A 19,842-nucleotide genomic window follows, 5' to 3' on the forward strand; every position below is an offset into this window, starting at 1 on the left:
AAGGATTTACTCCATACTTGCAAATGAACAGGCAAGGTGTTTGATTTGCAGTTTATTCAGGGTCGTCTTAAAGTAGGTTTTGCTTTGGGAACATGCACTTTATTAAGTTTTCAATTTTTGCAATTGATTAAAGAGTACCCTATTTTTTCTCTAACATACATGCTCTCTTTCTATCATACGCATTCGCACACGCACACGCACACCCCTTCTGTGACTCTGCCTATTTTAAGGTCACCACAGGTCAAATCCTCACAAACAACATTGTTTTTTATCTTCCAATGTAGAGAGAGTTGAAGCTTGCTTTGCTAAGGTATCCCTGATACATGATGGGAGCAGCTTAATAAAGGTGTGACAAGGGGACCTTGCTGCTGTGTCTCGCAATAGAATTTTTGAACTGAAAGACTGAGGTTTACGCATCTAACGATGATGTTTGAAGCAATTCAGTTCAACAGCTTGCAATATGTGAAGTAACTTTATTTTTGTGGGATGTGGGCATTACTGACAAAAAAAGCAGCTACTTTCTGTTCAGCCAGATTCTGTAAACAACCATAAAAAGACTAATTTGTTTAACTGTTGCAAGCAAGCACGCGGCCACCATGTGTATGTCCAAAACCAGGGTCCACAAATATAAGATGGTCACCAAGAAAACCATAAGGAGTTCAGGAGGAACTTCTTTTAAAAACAATGCTCGCTTTGCGGTGGAAAGCATGGGTGCTCTTAAAGGGAAGCTGTATAAGTGAATGAAGGAGAATGGACTTGGAAGAGTAACCAGTAGATGAGTTGAGGTAATGTAGGCTTGTGTGGGGTATAAACCCTAGCATGGGCCTTTTGGTGAATGGCTTGCTCCTAGCAAAGTATAACAGCAGGATCCAGTCAACGCCTGTCTGTAAAACTGTAAGATGTAATCTGAGGTAACCCTCTTGGCTGTCCACTACACCTCCAATTTTGGTGTCAGCTGCAAACTTACTAACTGTACCTCTTATGCTCGCATCCAAATCATTTATGTAAATGACAAAAAGTAGAGGGCCCAGCACTGATCCTTGTGGAACTCCACTGGTCACAGGCCTCCAGTCTGAAAAACAACCTCCACCACCATCCTTTGTCTTCTACCTTTTGAGCCAGATCTGTATCCAAATGGCTGGTTCTCCCTGTATTCCATGAGATCTAACCTTGCTAATCAGTTTCCCATGGGGAACCTTGTCGAACGCCTCACTGAAGTCCATATAGATCACATCTACTTCTCTGCCCTCATCAATCTTCTTTGTTACTTCTTCAAAAAACTCAATCAAGTTTGTGAGACGTGATTTCCCACACACAAAGCCATGTTGACTATCCCAAATCAGTCCTGGCCTTTCCAAATACATGTACATCCTGTCCCTCAGGGCTCCCTCCAACAACTTGCCCACCACCAAGTGGACAGTGAAGAGGGTTACCTCAGATTACAACAGGATCTGGACCAGATGGGCCAATGGGCTGAGAAGTGGCAGATGGAGTTTAATTCAGATAAATGTGAGGTGCTGCATTTTGGGAAAGCAAATCTTAGCAGGACTTATACACTTAATGGTAAGGTCCTAGGGAGTCTTGCTAAACAAAGAGACCTTGGAGTGCAGGTTCATAGCTCCTTGAAAGTGGAGTCGCAGATAGGATAGTGAAGAAGGCGTTTGGTATGCTTTCCTTTATTGGTCAGAGTATTGAGTACAGGAGTTGGGAGGTCATGTTGCAGCTGCACAGGGCATTGATTAGGCCACTGTTGGAATATTGTGTGCAATTCTGGTCTCCTTCCTATCGGAAAGATGTTGTGAAACTTGAAAGGATTCAGAAAAGATTTACAAGGATGTTGCCAGAGTTGGAGGATTTGAGCTATAGGGAGAGGCTGGGGCTGTTTTCCCTGGAGTGCCGGAGGCTGAGAGGTGACCTTTATAGAGGTTTACAAAATTGAGGGGCATGGATAGGATAAACAGACAAAGTCTTTTCCCCGGGTCAGGGAGTCCAGAGCTAGAGGTCATAGGTTTAGGGTGAGAGGGGAAAGATATAAAAGAGACCTAAGGGGCAACTTTTTCACGCAGAGGGTGGTACTTATATGGAATGAGCTGCCAGAGGATGTGGTGGAGGCTGGTACAATTGCAACATTTAAGAGGCATTTGGATGGGTATATGAATAGGAAGGGTTTGGAGGGATATGGGCAGGGTGCTGGCAGTTGGAACTAGATTGGGTTTGGATATCTGGTCGGCATTTCTGAAGGCTTCCCATTTTCCAGCTGTCCCTTTATCTGCGAACATCTGCCCCAGCCATCTTTTGAAAGTTCTTGCCTAATACCGTCAAAATTAGCCTTTCTCCAATTTAGAACTTCAACTTTTAGATCTGGTCTATCCTTTTAATCACTATTTTAAAACTAATAGAATTATGGTCACTGGCCCCAAAGTGCTCCCCCACTGACACGTCAGTCACCTGCCCTGCCTTATTTCCCAAAAGTCAGACAAGTTTTGCACCTTCTCTTGTGAGTGCATCCACATACTGAATCAGAAAATTGTCTTGTACACACTTAACAAATTCCTCTCCATCTAACTCTTAACACAATGGCAGTCCCAGTCTATGTTTGTAAAGTTAAAATCCCCTATGCGCAGCACGGTGGCTCAGTGGTTAGCACTGCTGCCTCACAGCGACATGGACCTGAGTCCAATTCCAGCCTTAGGCGACTGTCTGTTGGAGTTTGGACATTCTCCCTGGATTCCTTCCGCAATCCAAAGATGTGCAGGCCAGGTGAATTGGCCATGCTAAATTGCCCATAGCATTAGGTGCTTTAGTTAGCAGTAAATGTAGGATGGGGAGGGTAGGTTACTCTTCGGAAAGTCCATGTGGATTTGTTGGGCCATATGGCCTGTTTCCATACTGTAGGGAATTGAATCTAATGTAATCTACCATAACCACTGTATTATTCTTCCAGATAACTGAGGTCTCCTTACAAATTTGTTTCTCAATTTCCCTCTGACTATTAGGGGATCTATAATACAATCCCAATAAGATGATCATCCCTTTCTTATTTCTCAGTTCCACACAAATAACTTCCCTGTATTTCCAGGAATATCCTCAGTCAGTTCAGCTGTAATGCTATCCCTTATCAAAATGCCACTCCCCCTCCTCTCTTGCCTCCCTTTCTGTCCTTCCTGTAGCATTTGTGTCCTGGAACATTAAGCTGCCAGTCCTGTCCATCCCTGAGCCATGTTTCTGTAGTTGCTATGATATCCCAGTTCCATGTTCCTAACCATGCCCTGAGTTCATCTGCCTTTCCTGTTAGGCCTCTTGCATTGAAATAAATGCAGTTTAATTTGAGTCCTGCCTTGTTCTTTGCATTGTCCCTGCCTGCCCTGACTGTTTGACTCGCTTCTTTTCTCAACTGTACCAGTCTGTCTCTTTCCACACAATCTCTAGATATCCTTTCTTTTATCTTAACCATTATTTCTATTTGCACTGAGTTCATCTGTTTTGATTTGAAAGCTTTCAGGTACAGATTTCAGATTCTGGTTTCAAGTACTCTATTCTCTGAAGTCTAAAGTGTTTGCCTAAATTGAAATCCATTTATAGCAGTTTTCCCCATTTACTTAAGCAATGAATATTTTGATTGGACAGTTAGTTTGCAGAGTGATGCACGTAGCATGGGTTCAGTCCCGTGCTGGCTGAGGTTACCATCTCTCCCCTTGCTTGAGGCATAATGGCCCTCAGGTTAAACCTTCAGCATCTGGTTCTCTCTGACAGCCCTATTGTCTGGTTGGACTGTGGCAATATTTTGTTTTTGTGTTGTTATCCATTGTTGTGTCATTCGTAAACTTACCCAAAGTTTATTTTCTAATCAGTTGCACTGTGTAGTTCATGCCCCAATTAGAGTAGCTGCTCATTATCCTTGTTCGACATTTCCTTCTGTTTGATGAATTTCGGAATCGGGTCAATAATCTTCCCGCCATACCTTTTACTTCAGTTTCAGCTGACAGTCCCTTAGAAGAGACTTTCTTAAATGCTTTCAGGTAATCTCACATACATAGACATTCCCATGTACGATACTTCAGTCAATATCTCAACTAGGTATTTGATTTGGTTCATTGAGCATGTTCTCCCATTTGCAAATCCATGTCAATTCTGGAAGCACTCCATAATGACAGGCTGAAATATTATTTATGTCTGAAGAAGGCTCTCTAGTCCTGAAATGTTAATTCTCTCCACAGATGTTGCCAGATCTGCTGAAATTTCCCAGCAACTTTTCTTTTTGTTTCAGATTTCCAACATCCACAGTCCCTTTTTTTTAGTATGTTTCCTCCGGGTGCTCCGGCTTTCTCCCACAATCCAAAGATGTGCCGGTCAGATAAATTGGCCATGCTAAATTGCCAATAGTGTTAGGTGCGTTAGTCAGGGGTAAACATAGGGTAGGGGAATGGGTTTGGGTGGGTTACTCTTCGGAGGGGTGGTGTGGATTTGTTGGGCTGAAGGGCCTGTTTCCACACTGTAGAGAATCTAATCTTAATGACAGAAAGCTCATCAAGACAATGAGACAGCATCACTCTTTAAAACCCAATTAATTCTGTGTATTGTCCCTTCCCCCAGTTTCTATCAGTGCCACCTCTGTTTACACTGTTACTGCCAATAGCCTTGAATAATTTCCTGTCACAGAGGCATGTGGAATCATACTCCTCACTTGCTATTTTTTTTCCTGCAGTTTTACATGGTGATGTGTATCATCTATGTGCTCTACAGTGTTGTCTGGCTTTTCCTGTTGGCTTATTACTGGAAGGATTTGCTTCAGATTCAGTATTGGATTGGTGGCGTCATCCTTCTCGGAATGTTGGAGAAAGCAGTCTTCTATGCAGAATTCCACACAATCGCTCAGCAGGGTGTTTCAGGTAAATGGTCTCGCTGATAAAAAGTTATTCACTTTGTAAGCTGAAATTGAAATGGATGAAAGCTGGATTTGGACAGGTGGTGGGGCGGATATCAGTCTCTCTTGTTTGACTTCGACGTTACAGGTTTCTGGATGGGGACAACACTGAGCTTGGCTTGACCCCTGCACAATCCTAGCTTGCTTGCATTCATTGTGAAGCAGCTCATAAAGAATGTGAGCAAGGTGTGAGAGGAATGCCAGCACAATGGACCAGCATGAGCATCCAGCTACTTTGGGGGTAAGGGACAAAAGGGAACGTCGTAAAAAAACTTGTTTCGTTTTCAGGTCATATTTCCAATCCTGTATATTGAGAACTTAATTTAAGATTCTTGTTTATTCATTGATATATTTCAGGCTATAACAGTTAACTAATATTGATCTACTCTGGCACAAATTAAATCCAACTTTACTCTAAAACTGTTTTGCAGTTCACGGAGCAGTGGTTTTTGCAGAGCTGCTATCAGCTGTGAAACGTACCCTGGCCCGGGTCCTGGTCATTATCGCAGCACTTGGCTATAGTATTGTCAAGTAAGATGTGTACTTACTATTTCATGTGTTACTGTGGTTGCCTTACATATTAAAAATGGTAATTTTTGCAAAACTGAATTAAGGCCATAAGACGTAGGAGGAATTAGGCCATTCAGCCCATTTGAGTCTGCTGCACCATTCAATCATGGCTGGTAAGTTTGTCAGCCCCATTCCCCCACTTTCTCCCTGTAACTATTGATCCCCTTGATACTCAAGAACCTACCTATCATGGTCTTAAATACACTCAATGATCTGGCCTCTACAGCCTTCGGTGGCAATGAGTACCATTGATTGACCACTCTGTGGCTGAAGAAGTTTCTCCTTATCTGTGCTCTAAAAGGTCTTCCCTTTACTCTAAGGCTATACCATGGGGTTCAAGTCTCCCAATGGAAACATTTTCCCAACATCTACTCTATCCACGCCATTCAGTGTGCTGTATATTTCAATTAGATAGCCCCTCCTCATCTTCTAAACTCCATTGTGTATAAACCCAGAATCCTCAAACGTTCCTCATATGTTAAGCTTTTCAATCCGGGGACCATTCTCATTAATCTCCTCTGAACATGTTCCAGGGCCAGTACATCCTTCCTGACATATGAGACCCAAAACTGCACATAATCCTCCAAATGTGGTCTGACCAGAGCCTTAGAGAGCCTCAGATGTACAAGTCCCTTCAAAATAAATGCCATCTTTGCATTTGCCTTCCTAACTACTGACTCAACCTGCAAGTTTACTTTGAGAGAATCCTGGACTAGAATTCCCAAGTCTCTCTGCACTTCAGACTTGTGAATTTTCTCCCTATTTAGAAAATAATTCATGCCTCTGTTCTTTGTACCAAAGTGCGTGACCTCACGCTATACCACATTGTACTCCATCTGCCACTTCTTTGTCCTCTCTCCAAACCCTCCTGCAGCTTCCCTGTCTCTCTAACTATCTTTGTAATGTCTGCAAACTTAGGTCTAGGAAAATCTCTATTACAATTCTCAGTCTGTATCAAATTGCTTGCGTACCAGTTAGAACTGTGAATCCACAACTAACAGGAGACAATCTCAATCTTGGGAAATCAGATCAAACTATTATTCTCAAATATTGTGAGTGACTCTTAGGAATAGCATGATTCAGGTCATAGCTCAGTAAACCAGCAGTAAATGCTCCCCTAACCATCAATGACTACGTTCCGTGAATGAATAAGAGAGAAAGTTGCAAGATTGTGATTTCAAGGTGCACTCAAGGTCCTTGAGCACCAAATCTGAAATAAAACTCACTGCAGTACTGAAGGCGTGCTGCTTTGTTGAAGATGCTAATAAGATGTTAAAGTGAGGCATCATCTGCCATTTAGGTGGATTCAGTGATTTGAGGGCCACTATTTGGAGAAAAGCAAAAGTACTGGCCCTGCTCTGTATGAAGCAAAATACTGCAGCCATTGGAAAGCTACAGCAAAAGTATTCACACTAAAGAGCCTATATTGTGAGAGAAATGGTCAACATTTTAGGTTGGTCTTTTTAACAGAACTGGGCGGAGTGCTTGCTTTGCACTTTGTGAGGTCCTCTGGTTGGCATAGCCACTGATTAGTGTCCAAGCTCAAACGGAAAGTGAAATTCCAAAGGGTAAGCTAATTCCCCATAGTCTCACTGCATCTTCCTGACAACTGGCATCTTCTAAGCTGTGGAAGCTGTCCAAAAGCAGGCCAAGTTATTTTTCAGAAACTGAAGGCATGTGATTCCTGCTACTAAAACATTAATGCACATTTTTAATCAGACCGAGTCTGGGAACCACTTCGAGTCAAGTAATTGGAATCGGCCTGCTGTACCTGTTATTTTCATCAGTAGAGGGAGTCCTGCGCGTTGCTGTGGTAAGAACATTTGCTGAACTAGAATTGTTTCGCTCTGGTGGCCTCACAGCAAAATTTGTTGACTCGTAATTTTTATTTCAATGACCTAGTCAGGAGTAAAAATAGCCTTTTCCAAAGGACAGCCCTTTCTCCAGATGAAATGTGTTATTGGCACAGGGTATCTGTTACCCACAGTAGAAACCAGCAGTGGAAACTGGTCTGTGTGGCTCTGGGATCCACACAGGCAGATCATTTTCATGCCTTCTCTGAAGCAGAAACTTCCCGTTGGCCTCACTTGAGTAATGGAGTGCTGCATTCTTGACAATCTCAAAGCAGCATACTGAAAGAAGTGGTATATTTGATTCCTATTCAAGGCTTTACAGTGGCTTTGCTAAATTATGATCTCCTCTTCCCAAGGAACAACCCCATCCTGCCTCCAGTCCTCCCCTCACCCACACACATCCATCAACTACCCACTCCCGCACATAGTCCCGCCCCCACCCACATACTGCACCTCCCACAGCCCTGCTCCCGTGCATCCTCACACATCTCCCCTACATTTTCGCACCCCTGCAGTCCCATACCCATACATGTGCACACCCCAAATACATTCCAACACCCACATACGCTACACACGTGTATGCTTCCACCACGCACATATGCACACACGCTCGCGCTCTCTCGCTCTCGCTCTCTCTCGCGCTCTCGCTTGCCCGCACCCGCTCCCCCTCTCGCGGGCTACATGCGCACACACCCATATGCACGTGGTAGTAGTGGAGGGTTGGTTTTCTGACTTGAGGTCTGTGACCAGTAGTGGACCTCTGTTGTTTATATCACCTTTCAATGGTTTGGATGATGATATAGGTTGTCTGAGTAGTAAGTTTGCAGATGAAATGAAGTAATTTGGAGGAGTTGTGGATAGTGTGGAAGAATTTCAAAGGATGCTGTAGGATTTAGACCAGTTGGGAAGTTAGGCAGAAAAATGGCAGATGGTTTTTAAACTGGGCATGTGTGAGGTGATGGATTTTGGGTAGTCAAATGCAAGAGGAAAGTTTACAGTAAATGGCAGGACCCTGAGGAGCATTGATATGCAGAGGGATCTTGGGCTCCCTGAAAGGAGCAAAACAAAATGTGTAAAGAGTGTATATTTACCTTCATTGTTCGGGCATTGAGTGTTAAAGTTGGTAAATCATGTTGCAGCTGTCTGAAGCTTTTTAGTGAGGCCAGGTTTGGAGGAAGGATGTGGAGGCTTCAGAGAGCGTGCAAAAGAGGTTTACCAGGATGTTGTCTGGATTGGAGTGTTTGAGCTACAATGAGAGATGGGAAAAACTTGCATTGTTTTTGCTAGCATGTTGGAGGCTGAGGGGTGACCTGGTAAAGGTGTATAAAATTATAATAGACTTAGAGAGGGTAGGTATCCTGAGTCTTTTTCTCAGAATGGAAATGTCAAATACGAGGCTCAATAGGTTTAAGGTGAGAAGCGAAATGTTTAAGGGAGGTAAGTTTTTTGCACAGAGGGTGTTTGGTGCCTGGGGACGTGGTAGAAGTAAATTCATTAGCAAATTTTATAGAGGCATTTAAACACACGAGCAGGCTGCAAATAGAGAGATACAAACAATGTATAGACAAATGAGATTAGTTTACAATGGCACCATGGTCAGCACAGATATGGTGGGCCAAAGGGTCTGTTCCTGTGCTGTACTGTTGTATGTTTGATGAATGCCAAGTTGAAGGAAGTAGAGAAGAGCTGGTGACAAAGATGGATCTTTCATGCTGCAATAGCTGGTATGCTGCTGATGTACCATAGTAGGATACACTGCAACATATCTAGTCCTCTTTAACAACAGCAGATCAGCCTGCAGTTTTAACAAGGAGGATTGATGAGGGCAGAGTGGTAGATGTGATCTATATGGACTTCAGTAAGGCGTTCAACAAGGTTCCCCATGGGAGACTGATTAGCAAGGTTAGATCTCACGGAGTACAGGAAGAACTAGCCATTTGGATAAAGAACTGGCTCAAAGGTAGAAGACAGAGGGAGGTGGTGGAGGGTTGTTCTTCAGACTGGAAGCCTGTGACCACTAGAGTGCCACAAGGATCAATGCTGGGTCTAGTACTTTTTGTCATTTATATAAATGATTTGGATGCGAGCATAAGAGGTATGTTTGCAGATGACACCAAAATTGGAGGTGTGGTGGACAGCAAAGAGGGTTGCCTGAGATTACAACAGGATCTTAATCAGATGGGCAATGGGCTGAGAAGTGGCAGATGGAGTTTAATTCAGATAAATACGAGGTGCTGCATTTTGGGAAAGCAAATCTTAGCATGGCTTATATACTTAATGGTAAGGTCCTAGGGGGTGTTGCTGAACAAAGAGACCTTGGAATGCAGGTTCATAGCTCCTTGAAAGTGAAGTCACAGGTAGATAGGATAGTGAAGAAGGTGTTTGGTATGTTTTCCTTTATTGGTCAGAGTATTGAGTACAGGAGTTGGGAGGTCATGTTGCGGCTGTACAGGTCATTGGTTAGGCCACTGTTGGAATATTGCATGCAATTCTGGTTTCCTTCCTATCGGAAAGATGTTGTGAAACTTGAAAGGGTTCAGCAAAGATTTACAAGGATGTTGCCAGAATTGGAGGATTTGAGCTATAGGGAGAGGCTGAACAGGCTGGGGCTGTTTTCCTTGGCACGTTAGAGACTGAGGGGTGACCTTATAGAGGTTTACAAAATTATGGGGCATGGATAGGATAAATAGACGAAGTCTTTTCCCAAGGGTCAGGGAGTCCAGAACTAGAGGTCATAGATTTAGGGTGAGGGGGGAAAGATATAAAAGAGACCTAAGGAGCAACCTTTTCACACAGAGGGTGGTACATGTATGGAATGAGCTCCAGAGGAAGTGGTGGAGGCTGGTACAATTGCAGCATTTAAAAGGCATTTAGATGGGTATATGAATAGGAAGGGATTGGAGGGATATGGGCTGGGTGCTGGCAGGTGGGACTAGATTGGGTTGGTATATCTGGTTGGCATGGACGAGTTGGACCGAAGGGTCTGTTTCTGTGCTGTACATCTCTATGACTGAGTGTAAGGGCAGAAGCAGCAGTTACAGGGGAACGCCACCTCCTAACCTTGCCTCCAGGTCTGTCACTGTGCGACTTGGACAAAACCACATTCATTACTTGAACTACAGAACCTCTAAAAGAAAGCCTCCCCACCACTTTCTGTCAGGCAAATAGGACTGAGCAGTACCTGCATTCAATTAACCTTATTTAGGGGTTGCACTTGGATTATGAGAGATCGGGAATGGAGAATGTTTGCAAGGTGAATGATGGTATTGCTGCTGTGTGTAAAGTTCATTATTTGGGGCACTTGAGCTGTTTGTAACTTTTCTTCTCTGGATTTTGCAGTTTCAATATCAAACTTCACTGCTGCGTGTATGTGCTGAAGCCTGACTGTTTTGTGCAGCTTCAAGTTTTTAACTTGGTTATGGTATCAGTAGAAACCTGCCTCCAGTTAAAACAAAATCATGTGTATAGAGATTTATTGATCCAGTATGCATTATCCTCCATCAGTGTTAATTAGCCTCTTCCAGTCCCCTTTGAAAGTACTAAGCTCCTCTACTGCACTTTTATGTTGTTGCAGTGAGACTCGGGAGGTTTGTCTGCAGCTAATACATTTTATCCAGTATATGAGAGAGGATTCATTATGATGCTATACTAGTTATGTTAATGACTGATGTTCCTCCTTAGGAGCGCTCTACGGCAGCCATGACCATCTGTGAGATTTCTCTTGCGTTGATAGACTCCTGTATTGTATGGTGGATATCCTTTTTGCTCGCATTTCCTCCCATGAATTTCTTACTAGCTTCTGATAAGTATTGTCATTCAAACACAGTATGGTGACTGGTGAAAATCTGTTCATTTATTTCTGTTCCTAAATGTGCAATCTGATCTTCTGGCCAGAAGTGGTAATTAATCTAAGAGGTGTGATTGCCTTCTGAAACACTGTAGTAATTCCCCCTGTCCCTGATGTGTCGCAGTGTTTGAAACTCAGGCTGCAGCTCATCATCTTTGAGGTAGAGTTCCTCAAGCAACCAACACTTGCTACAAATGTGATCTATGAATAGTGAGACCACCAGCTCCCATGTCATGCAGTTCCAATGCATCTCAATTTTAATTACTTATTTCTTATTTTGATTTTCAAACATTTCATACTAGTTTTTAGTTTGTAGCCTGTAAATATTTTCCATATTTACCTTCAGTCTGAAAGTAATTTATTATAGTCAAATATAGAGCTATCACTGGCCAATGAACTTGAGTTTACCTGTGTACTCATCCTGTTGTGCTGGACCCCTGATCCTAGATTTCCCTTTATCCTGTTGAAAGAGACCTTTAAAACAATGAGCCAAAAAAATCCTATCAAAATGAACCTCTCACCCTCTACACTGAATTCCCATGCTGCTTCCAAATCCCCCGAGCGATATACTCACTCTAGCTGTGTCTCGTTTCAGATGTGATCTGTCTTTCCTGAGCATGATCCACCTCCATACCTTCGACACTCCCAGGTGACCCTTCCTCTCAAGGAGGCAGGGTTGAACCAGCTGAAATGTTTGGAGGAATATGAGCCAAATGCAGGCTAGTGGGATTGTGCTTTAGTTTGGGAACATTGACATGGACTAGATGGACTGAAGGGTCTGTTTCCATGCTGTATGACTGTAAGTGGAATCACAGTTACACTGTAGAAACCAAAAGTGCCAGGACTTCCACAATTCACTCAATAAAGCTTTACTCAAAAGGCTAATATTTAACTTCACATCTTGGGGACGGATTGCAAAATGACTTTGTGATTGTGTGTTGGGACTGGGAATGAAGGGATAGTGTCATTGTCATATGGGAGATAATGAGATGTCAGTTTGCACTTAGAGGAGGTGTGGGTACTGTTAGTGTTGTACACTTGGTGAGGTGAGGTGACTGTGTGACGCGAGGACGAATGGAGTGCTGCAAAGGGGATTAAAGTTTCAAATTTCTAGCAGTGACATCTGTTCAAAAGATCTATGCAAATTGGTGAATTTTGTTTCTGTGAAATGATGAGGTGCATTTGAATTTGAGCTGGCTTCAAGGGAAACAGGAAACAGATTGAATAAATTGTGAGTGGATAGAATGGTAGGTGAAATTTAATCAGTAATTGTAAAATGGAATAATCAGGGTTGAAGTGAACTGAATAAATCTGCAACATTGTTGTAGTGAACAGAATGCTAGTTTTTATTTTAGAGACCTTGCAGCCAAAAATGGGTCTTTTGACTAACTAGTCCTCCACTAGAGCTAATCACTTGACTTAATCCTATCAGTGTAGCCCTAATCACTTCAACTGTACTCGACCCTAACCAAATCGCATGTTTTACTTAATGTCTGGAAAAGGAAGTTAAAAACAGTTAAGTACAATAAAGGGAGTCCTATAGATCACCTTGAATATTGCATATATTTGTATTCCTCAAATTTTAGCAGTAAATCATAGAGGGGTGTGCAAGATATTTGCAGCAGAGTAGCAGCAGTATGTATTATCTACAAGATGCGCTGCAGATATTCACCAGGGCTCCTTAAATGGCTCCTTAAATAGCACCTTCCCAAAACACAACTGCTACCATCTTGGAAAGGCAAGGGCAGCAGATATGAGAATGTCACCACCTGCATGCCACCCTCCAACACTCTCACCGTTCCAATTTAGAAACCTGTCATCGCCCCTTCAGCATCACTGGGTCAAAATCTTGGAACTCCCTCCCTAACGGTATTGACAACCAGATGGGTTGCCGTAGTTCATCAGAGACAGCTAAAAAATATGAACCTAACTTCAGCTTTCAAAGAGCAAAATCTGTGACAGTACTGCAGAGTGGACTTGTGTCTTATTGGGGTCAGAAGTGTGGTGCTGGAAAAGCACAGCAGGTCAGGCAGTGTCCAGGGAGCGGGAAAGTTGATGTTTCGGGCAAGAGCCCTTCATTCCTTCATGCCTGTGTTTTACCAGCGTCACACTCTCAACTCTGATCTCCGGCATCTGCAGTCCTCACTTTCTCCTCGTGTCTTATTGGCACTGACGCACAAGGTTCCAGCACAACATTGCTGAATCTGTAGTGACAGCACCAGAATTTGACAAATGCAGTGAAATATTGAGACCACTTTGCTTTCAGAATGGCTGCTCCTGAAGAGAGATGGGATTCTTGCCCGCTGTGTGCAATATGTGTTGTGTTTGCTCCAGCTTCTGTATACCCCATGTACCTTTCTGTTTGTTAGAATGAATCAGGATGATGAAGTGCTGCTGGCTGCCATTTCCCTTGCTCTGCTTGACTCTTCATTCTACTGGTGAATTTCCTGTTATTGCCTGATAGTCATATTGAGCCTGGTAGAGAAAAAAATAATTTTGTTGGCTTTTTTCCAAAGAATTTAGTACTCTTTCTGAAAACATCTTAAATGTCAATGCCCAAAAATGGCTTCAAGCATTAAGAATTTATCTTCTGTAAATCCAACAATCTAACTAGAGACCATTTTCAGACAATATTGGGTTTTTTCAAACCTTGATTTGAAGGCAGCCTATGGTACGCTCACCTTTATTAGTCAGTGTGTTGAGTATAGGAGTTGGGGTGTCACGTTGCGGCTGTGCAAGACATTTGATAGGCCACTTTTGATCTCCCTGCTGTAGGGAAGATGTTAAATTTGAAAGGGTTCAGAAAAGATTTACAAGGATGTTGTTGGGTTTGGAGGGTTTGAGCTATAGGGAGAGGCTGAACAGGCTGGGGCTGTTTTCCCTGGAGCATCGGAGGCTGAGGAGTGACCTGATAGAGGTTTATAAAATCATGAGGGGTATGGGTAGGATAAATAAACAAAGTCTATTCCCTGGGGTGGGGGAGTCCAGAACTAGCGGGGATAGGTTCAAAGTGAGAGGAGGAAACATTTAAAAAGAACCTAAGGGGCAACCTTTTAACACAGAGGGTGATGCATGTATGGAGCATACTGCCAGAAAATGCTGGTACAGTTAAGACATTTAAAAGGCATCTGGATGGGTGCATAAATAGGAATGATTTGGAAGGATTAAGAGCCAAATGCTGGCAAGTAGGACTGGATTAATTTTAGGATGCCTGATGGGCATAGGCGAGTTGGACCGAAGAGTCTGTTTCTGTGATTTACAATTCCTTGACTCAGTGACTTATCCCTTCCAATTGTCAAAGATTTGAAGGGTGCTATTAAAGGGACACATATTACTGAGTACTGTTTAAGTTATTAGCTGTTCCATCCAACAAAGTTTGTATTTTCTTCACGATGTTGTGTTTCAAGCCTAGCCTTAACAGTCTGAAGCAATTTTCCATGGAAATTGTGACAAGCCACCGCAGATCAATGTGGGGTTCAGTCATGTTACTCAGTTTGCAGTGGCAGCTTCAAGGCACTGCTGTTGGCTGCTAGACTGAGAAAATCTATCTTTAATCTTAAACTTGGTATATTGAAATGATTGAACGGTAGACAGTGTATCTTGAATAAATTTTGCAGATTCAGAGATTGAAGACCAAAGTAGCTTAGGCTTTGTGCTGTTGTTTGTCATTAAGACACTTAGCCAGAATGGTGGAATGTAAAGTATTAATGTTGACTGCCCTGCAGCGAAGGCGGATAATGGGAGACAAGCAAGTTTCTCAGAGATTCGATTGACAAGGAGATTCCGTGGGAGTCATCAGACACCCAGGGGCTGTTCAGAGCATTTTGTTCAACCTCTTGGTCCTTAAAAAAATTAAGTCGTAATGGGTCTGAGTATTCCTTTCATTTACTTGGGGCAAACAGAAATAGTACTTAAACATTAAGACATCCAAAAGTCCAAGAAAGCACTTTCTTTGTCCTTGTACTTTAATAAGTTTGGTATTGGTTGAACTATGTTATGAAATATTCCCAGCAAAGAGGGCTTCTTAAAGTTCACACTGTACATTGGTGGCTGCCTTGCTGAAGCATCACCCTCTGTATCATTTTGGCGAATCTGGGAAAAACGAGAGTTTTGAGTTTCACTTCGATTAACCTCACTCACTGTTCAGAAATTAGGAAGCAAGCTTTCAGAGAAACACTGCAGTGGGAAAGAGACCTGTTTGTTTATTATGCACTCCTACACCAGTCTCTCCCACCAGATCCAGCTGCAGTAATACCACTTTTTTTATGTTAAATGCTGTGATTTCCATCAATATTTAATTATGGTAAATCAGTGTTTTCAGAATAATGATTTGTGGGTCAAATGTCCCACTTTTTAGTGGAATCCTCTACACTTGACTTTTGTTTTTTTAAGGTTACAGTTTGGGAATTACCACCACTTTGTGATGGAATCTTTCCTTTACCTTTTCTCTCACACTGGTGTTTTGAAAATAGCATAAGTCACCAAGTTTTAAAAATAAAATCCTCTCATCTTCCCGGATTCCCAGAGTAACGAGTTCATACTTACACTGAATTGGTTTTCAACTCAGAACTTTCCAGACCTTTCCCTGCAATGAGCCTTTCACAAATGAGTGCTCTTCATGAATGGATACGCCGTGCTTGGTTGCGAGCTGGTTATATTCTCTTCACAAACATGTTGCTGTACTCAGATGAGGGACCCACCCAACCAAAAAAAAACGTAGAATTTCATTGAGAAAAAGATTATTTTCCTTGACCATCCACACATCTTTGTGAGCCTGTCACAGACGATGAAGCAACTGAAACTCCGCAGAAGTCTGGTGAAACTCTTGTTGTACCGACACTTCACCAATACTTTAATCTTTGCTGTTTTTGGTAAGTCTTCCATTCTTACACAATATTAAATAGTGGGTGTTTGGGAGTGGTGACGAGCAATGTTTGCAGGTGGGAAAATAACTTGCTTGAAATGTAGATTTCCACCTCCATGCTCTATTATCTTCAGCAGTTGTGCAGTTCTTTTAATCAATATTGGAAATTACAGGCAACTTGGTTCTCATTATGAATCAAGCTTTGACCTAATGTTCTAGTTAGTTTCTAAGAAATCGGGAGTTGTGTGTCCACGATAGCTGTCAACACAAAGCTAGCTGGGAGTGTATATTGTGAGGGCATGTGTTGCAAAGAGATATAAATTAGTTAAAGAGTTGACGACAAGGTGACAAGTGGAGGTATAATCTCGAAACCTGCAGTTATTCACTTTGGCTATAATAGTTGAAAAGCAGGCTATTTTTAAAAAGTATGAAAGTTCTCATTGTTGCTGAGAGACTTGAGTGTACTTTGACATGGCAGATAAAGCTACTGAGAATTTGGATGGTTATGGCATGTTTAACTTTACTGTAAGGGTCTGGACTACAAGAACAAGGAAGGCTTGCAGCAATTATATATAGTTTTGGTGAGACCACATGATGGATTTACTGTCTGTAGCTGTGATCTCCAAATCTACAGATGTACTCCCCTTGAAGGCAGGGTATATTCACTAGGTTGATTCCTGGGACAATAGGGTTGTCTTATGATGAGAGACAAAGGGCAGTGCTATGGAGTTTAGAAGAAAGGAGGAATTTAATTGAATCATGCAGAGTTTTTCAGAGGCTTGTTAGAGCAGACACTGATTATTTTCCCTGGGGTATCCAGACCAAGGGAACATAATCTCAAGATAAGGATCTAATATTTAGGACTGCAGTTGGAAGTTGGAGAAGGTTGTGGATGCTCTGTTGTTGAGTATATGATGGCAGAGGGAGATTTTTTGATCTGTAAAAATTAGAGATATGGCGACTGAAATTGTAGCATCAGCAGTAATTGTGTTTGGTGCAGCAGGTTGGAGAAGCCGTGCAACCTACTCAAATTCGCTTAGTTTTGCACTGCATGGCACAGATATGCATCTTAGCTTGATCCCCCAATCTCTGCAAATATCAGTGATGTGACTGAATGATCTAATTTGACATTTAGTGGCCTTGACTTGGAAGAGGCAGATTCAGCCACAGTTCCATTTCTGAATGCCATGGAGGGATTCCAGCTGGATAGTTTGTAACCCCTATCTTGACTTTGGCTGCAGTACCTGCTTGCAGGAAGACCCTTGCTAGCTCTCACCACCTTATATTAGTTTACTCAAGTGAGTCTTGTGATTGAGCTCAAAGAGGCCTATCTTTACCCCTGAGTACTTGCATTGAGGAGAGCTGATGAGCATGCCAGTTACATTTCTCATATTCCAGCATATTATTGTGTTACTTGTGATTGTTTTAAAATGACCACAAAGCAGTCAAATTTGGTGCACAATTTTCCCTCAAAAAGTTGTAACCTGTGTTATAAAGAAGTTTGAGGTTTGTGGGGTTTTGGTATTAGGACCTCAGATAGGGTAAAAGAGTAGAATTACGTCATCAACCTGCAGGTTATAACATATTCATACAATACGTTGCCAGGTGAAATTCCAGCTTTAAAGGCCCATTACGGCTTATTTTAGAATGGAGATTCTTCAAGTTCAGCAGACTGGCTCAGAGAAGTCTCATCCAAACTGAATATGTTTGAGAGTAAATCCTTCTCCAGCAGCATCATGGTTTTGTTGTCTGCTTGTTTACCAGCCTTTTGGTATATTTGGAGAATGAGGCGCTCTCTCTCAGTCTTGGAGCGTAGATATCATTGGTAGGGGGATGTAACAGATAAGCCACCTGCCCAGTAATTTGGGGAATAGTTTGTGAGCCATTAAGTCCTTGAAAAGGACGTCGTGAGGATCCCAACATTTCTGATGGGGGTTAGAAAGGCAGAAAGTGATGTACAAGATTTGTGTGTGGGTTTTTTCTTAGGTCATTTGTGTCTTCAGACAAATCGCAAAACATTTTCAAGTTGAAATTTTGATCTCCCATTTCTTCTTTGTCTTTTCTTTGACTTGTTGTAAATGGAAAATTTGTTTTAATGGTAACTGCATCACAGGTGTTTGTGTTCTTTCCTCAGCTTCAGTGATTTTTATTATCTGGGTGACTATGACATTCAGGATTCCAGCCTGTCAGTCGGTGAGTAAATATCTCGTCACGCTGTTTGTGTAGTTAGTGCCAGCTTCCCATGTGTTTCTGACTGATTGTTCTCCAGTAAGGACAGGAAGCCTATTTATAAGGCTCCATGAATTATTACCAGTGCATATTTGCTAATGATGCATCAGGCCCCTGCAGCCAACTTAATAAAGGATCATGCTTCAACACCATTTAGCCAACAATAGAATTTGTAATATCTTCCGATCTGTTATTCCTGACCCCGCTGCTTTTCTGTGCAGGTACCATCAGTCCTCAGTAGGGTTTCTGTTCTACTAGTTTATCAGACACATTCAGTTGGTGGTACAGTCTCCTCTGATTTGAACGTCATGGGTTCAAACCCACTTGATGGTTTAAACACATGATCCAAGTTGACACTTTGGAGGTGGTGCTGAAGATGAGCTCTGTTTACTGGAGGTGGCGTCCAAAAGTTTAAGTCAAGATCCCAGCTGTAATATGAGAAAATAAATATAAACTAAGGTCTAGGATTTAACATTTTCGATTCATCCCAGGCCATTCCAAATTTCTGTTAACCTTTTCTGTGAAGAAGTGCTTCCTAATGTTATCATTAGCTATTCAGTCTGTTAAATGGACCAGTGCCCTATTGGAAGAACAGAGACTTCACCTGTTATTCTGGTGATAGTTCCTCTGAACCACCACTACCAAAATCTGTCGAATGGTTACAGCACAGAATGAGACTGTTCAGCCCATTGTGTTCATGCAGGTTCTCTACATGACCAACTCGCCTCGTCCCCACTCCGGTGCCTCACGCCCCTCACCCCCCCACTCCAGCGCCTCACCCCTTCGTGCTGCAAATTTTTTTTCTCTCCAGATCATTATACAATTCTGCTTTGAAGTCATGTATTGAATCTTCATCTCACTCTCAGACAGTCAAATCCTAATCACTTTCTGTATTAAATCTAAAAAAAAGACCGCATTTTGTTGAAACTTTCCTTGCATTCATCAGGGCAGCTTGCAAGAATTATCAAAGTAAAGGGAATTATTATGATTTTGTCATAACGTTTGTTGAATAACCCTGAGTGTGCAAAGAAGTCTGCTGCCAATCAGTTTTGAACTGCCAGTTGACTCCGCAGCAACATGCAGCAGCATGAACTGGAAGCTCCATATATTAATGCACAGATCTATGTTCTTTACAAGGGGAAGGAATGTGCATGCATTCTGCCTGTTTCAAAACAGGTAACAGGAATTTGCAGGCTTATTTCTCGGGCAGTATCCTAACCAGTTGAGAGTCAAACTGCCTGATTTGAAATCTAAACAAAATCTGACAGTTAACAGTTTACATATATTAATTGATGCATTCTTATGGCAATCCTTCTATTAATCAGTCCACGTGCCAATGAAGTGGCACTCTGTTCTCATGAAGTATAAATGTTGGCTTTCCCATTCACTCGTATTCTTGCAAATTGCCCTGATCATGCAAAATTAAAAGTGGGATACTGTACGATAACTATTCCAGCAAAACAAAGTGAGCCAAACTCCAGAGGCACCAACACATCCATAATCTTGTAGGATTATCCAATGAGTGAGTCAGAGGGCAGGCAAATTTGCCTTAGCC

The 19,842-nt window shown here is 42.3% G+C and overlaps 1 protein-coding gene across 2 annotated transcripts in view; it reads left to right on the plus strand.

The window, feature by feature from the left end:
• Positions 1-19,842, plus strand: part of LOC132836748 (transmembrane protein 87A-like) — a 73,650-nt gene that overhangs the window by 39,033 nt on the left and 14,775 nt on the right. For both annotated transcript variants that reach the window (XM_060856179.1, XM_060856180.1), the window contains 6 exons: positions 4,706-4,889; positions 5,356-5,455; positions 7,214-7,307; positions 11,029-11,100; positions 15,957-16,065; positions 18,193-18,251. In XM_060856179.1, coding sequence (XP_060712162.1) covers positions 4,706-4,889; positions 5,356-5,455; positions 7,214-7,307; positions 11,029-11,100; positions 15,957-16,065; positions 18,193-18,251 — 618 coding nt within the window. The remainder of the gene's footprint in view (positions 1-4,705; positions 4,890-5,355; positions 5,456-7,213; positions 7,308-11,028; positions 11,101-15,956; positions 16,066-18,192; positions 18,252-19,842) is intronic.

This window comes from Hemiscyllium ocellatum, chromosome 47 (assembly GCF_020745735.1).
Source record: "Hemiscyllium ocellatum isolate sHemOce1 chromosome 47, sHemOce1.pat.X.cur, whole genome shotgun sequence".
Taxonomy (NCBI): Eukaryota; Metazoa; Chordata; class Chondrichthyes; order Orectolobiformes; family Hemiscylliidae; genus Hemiscyllium; species Hemiscyllium ocellatum.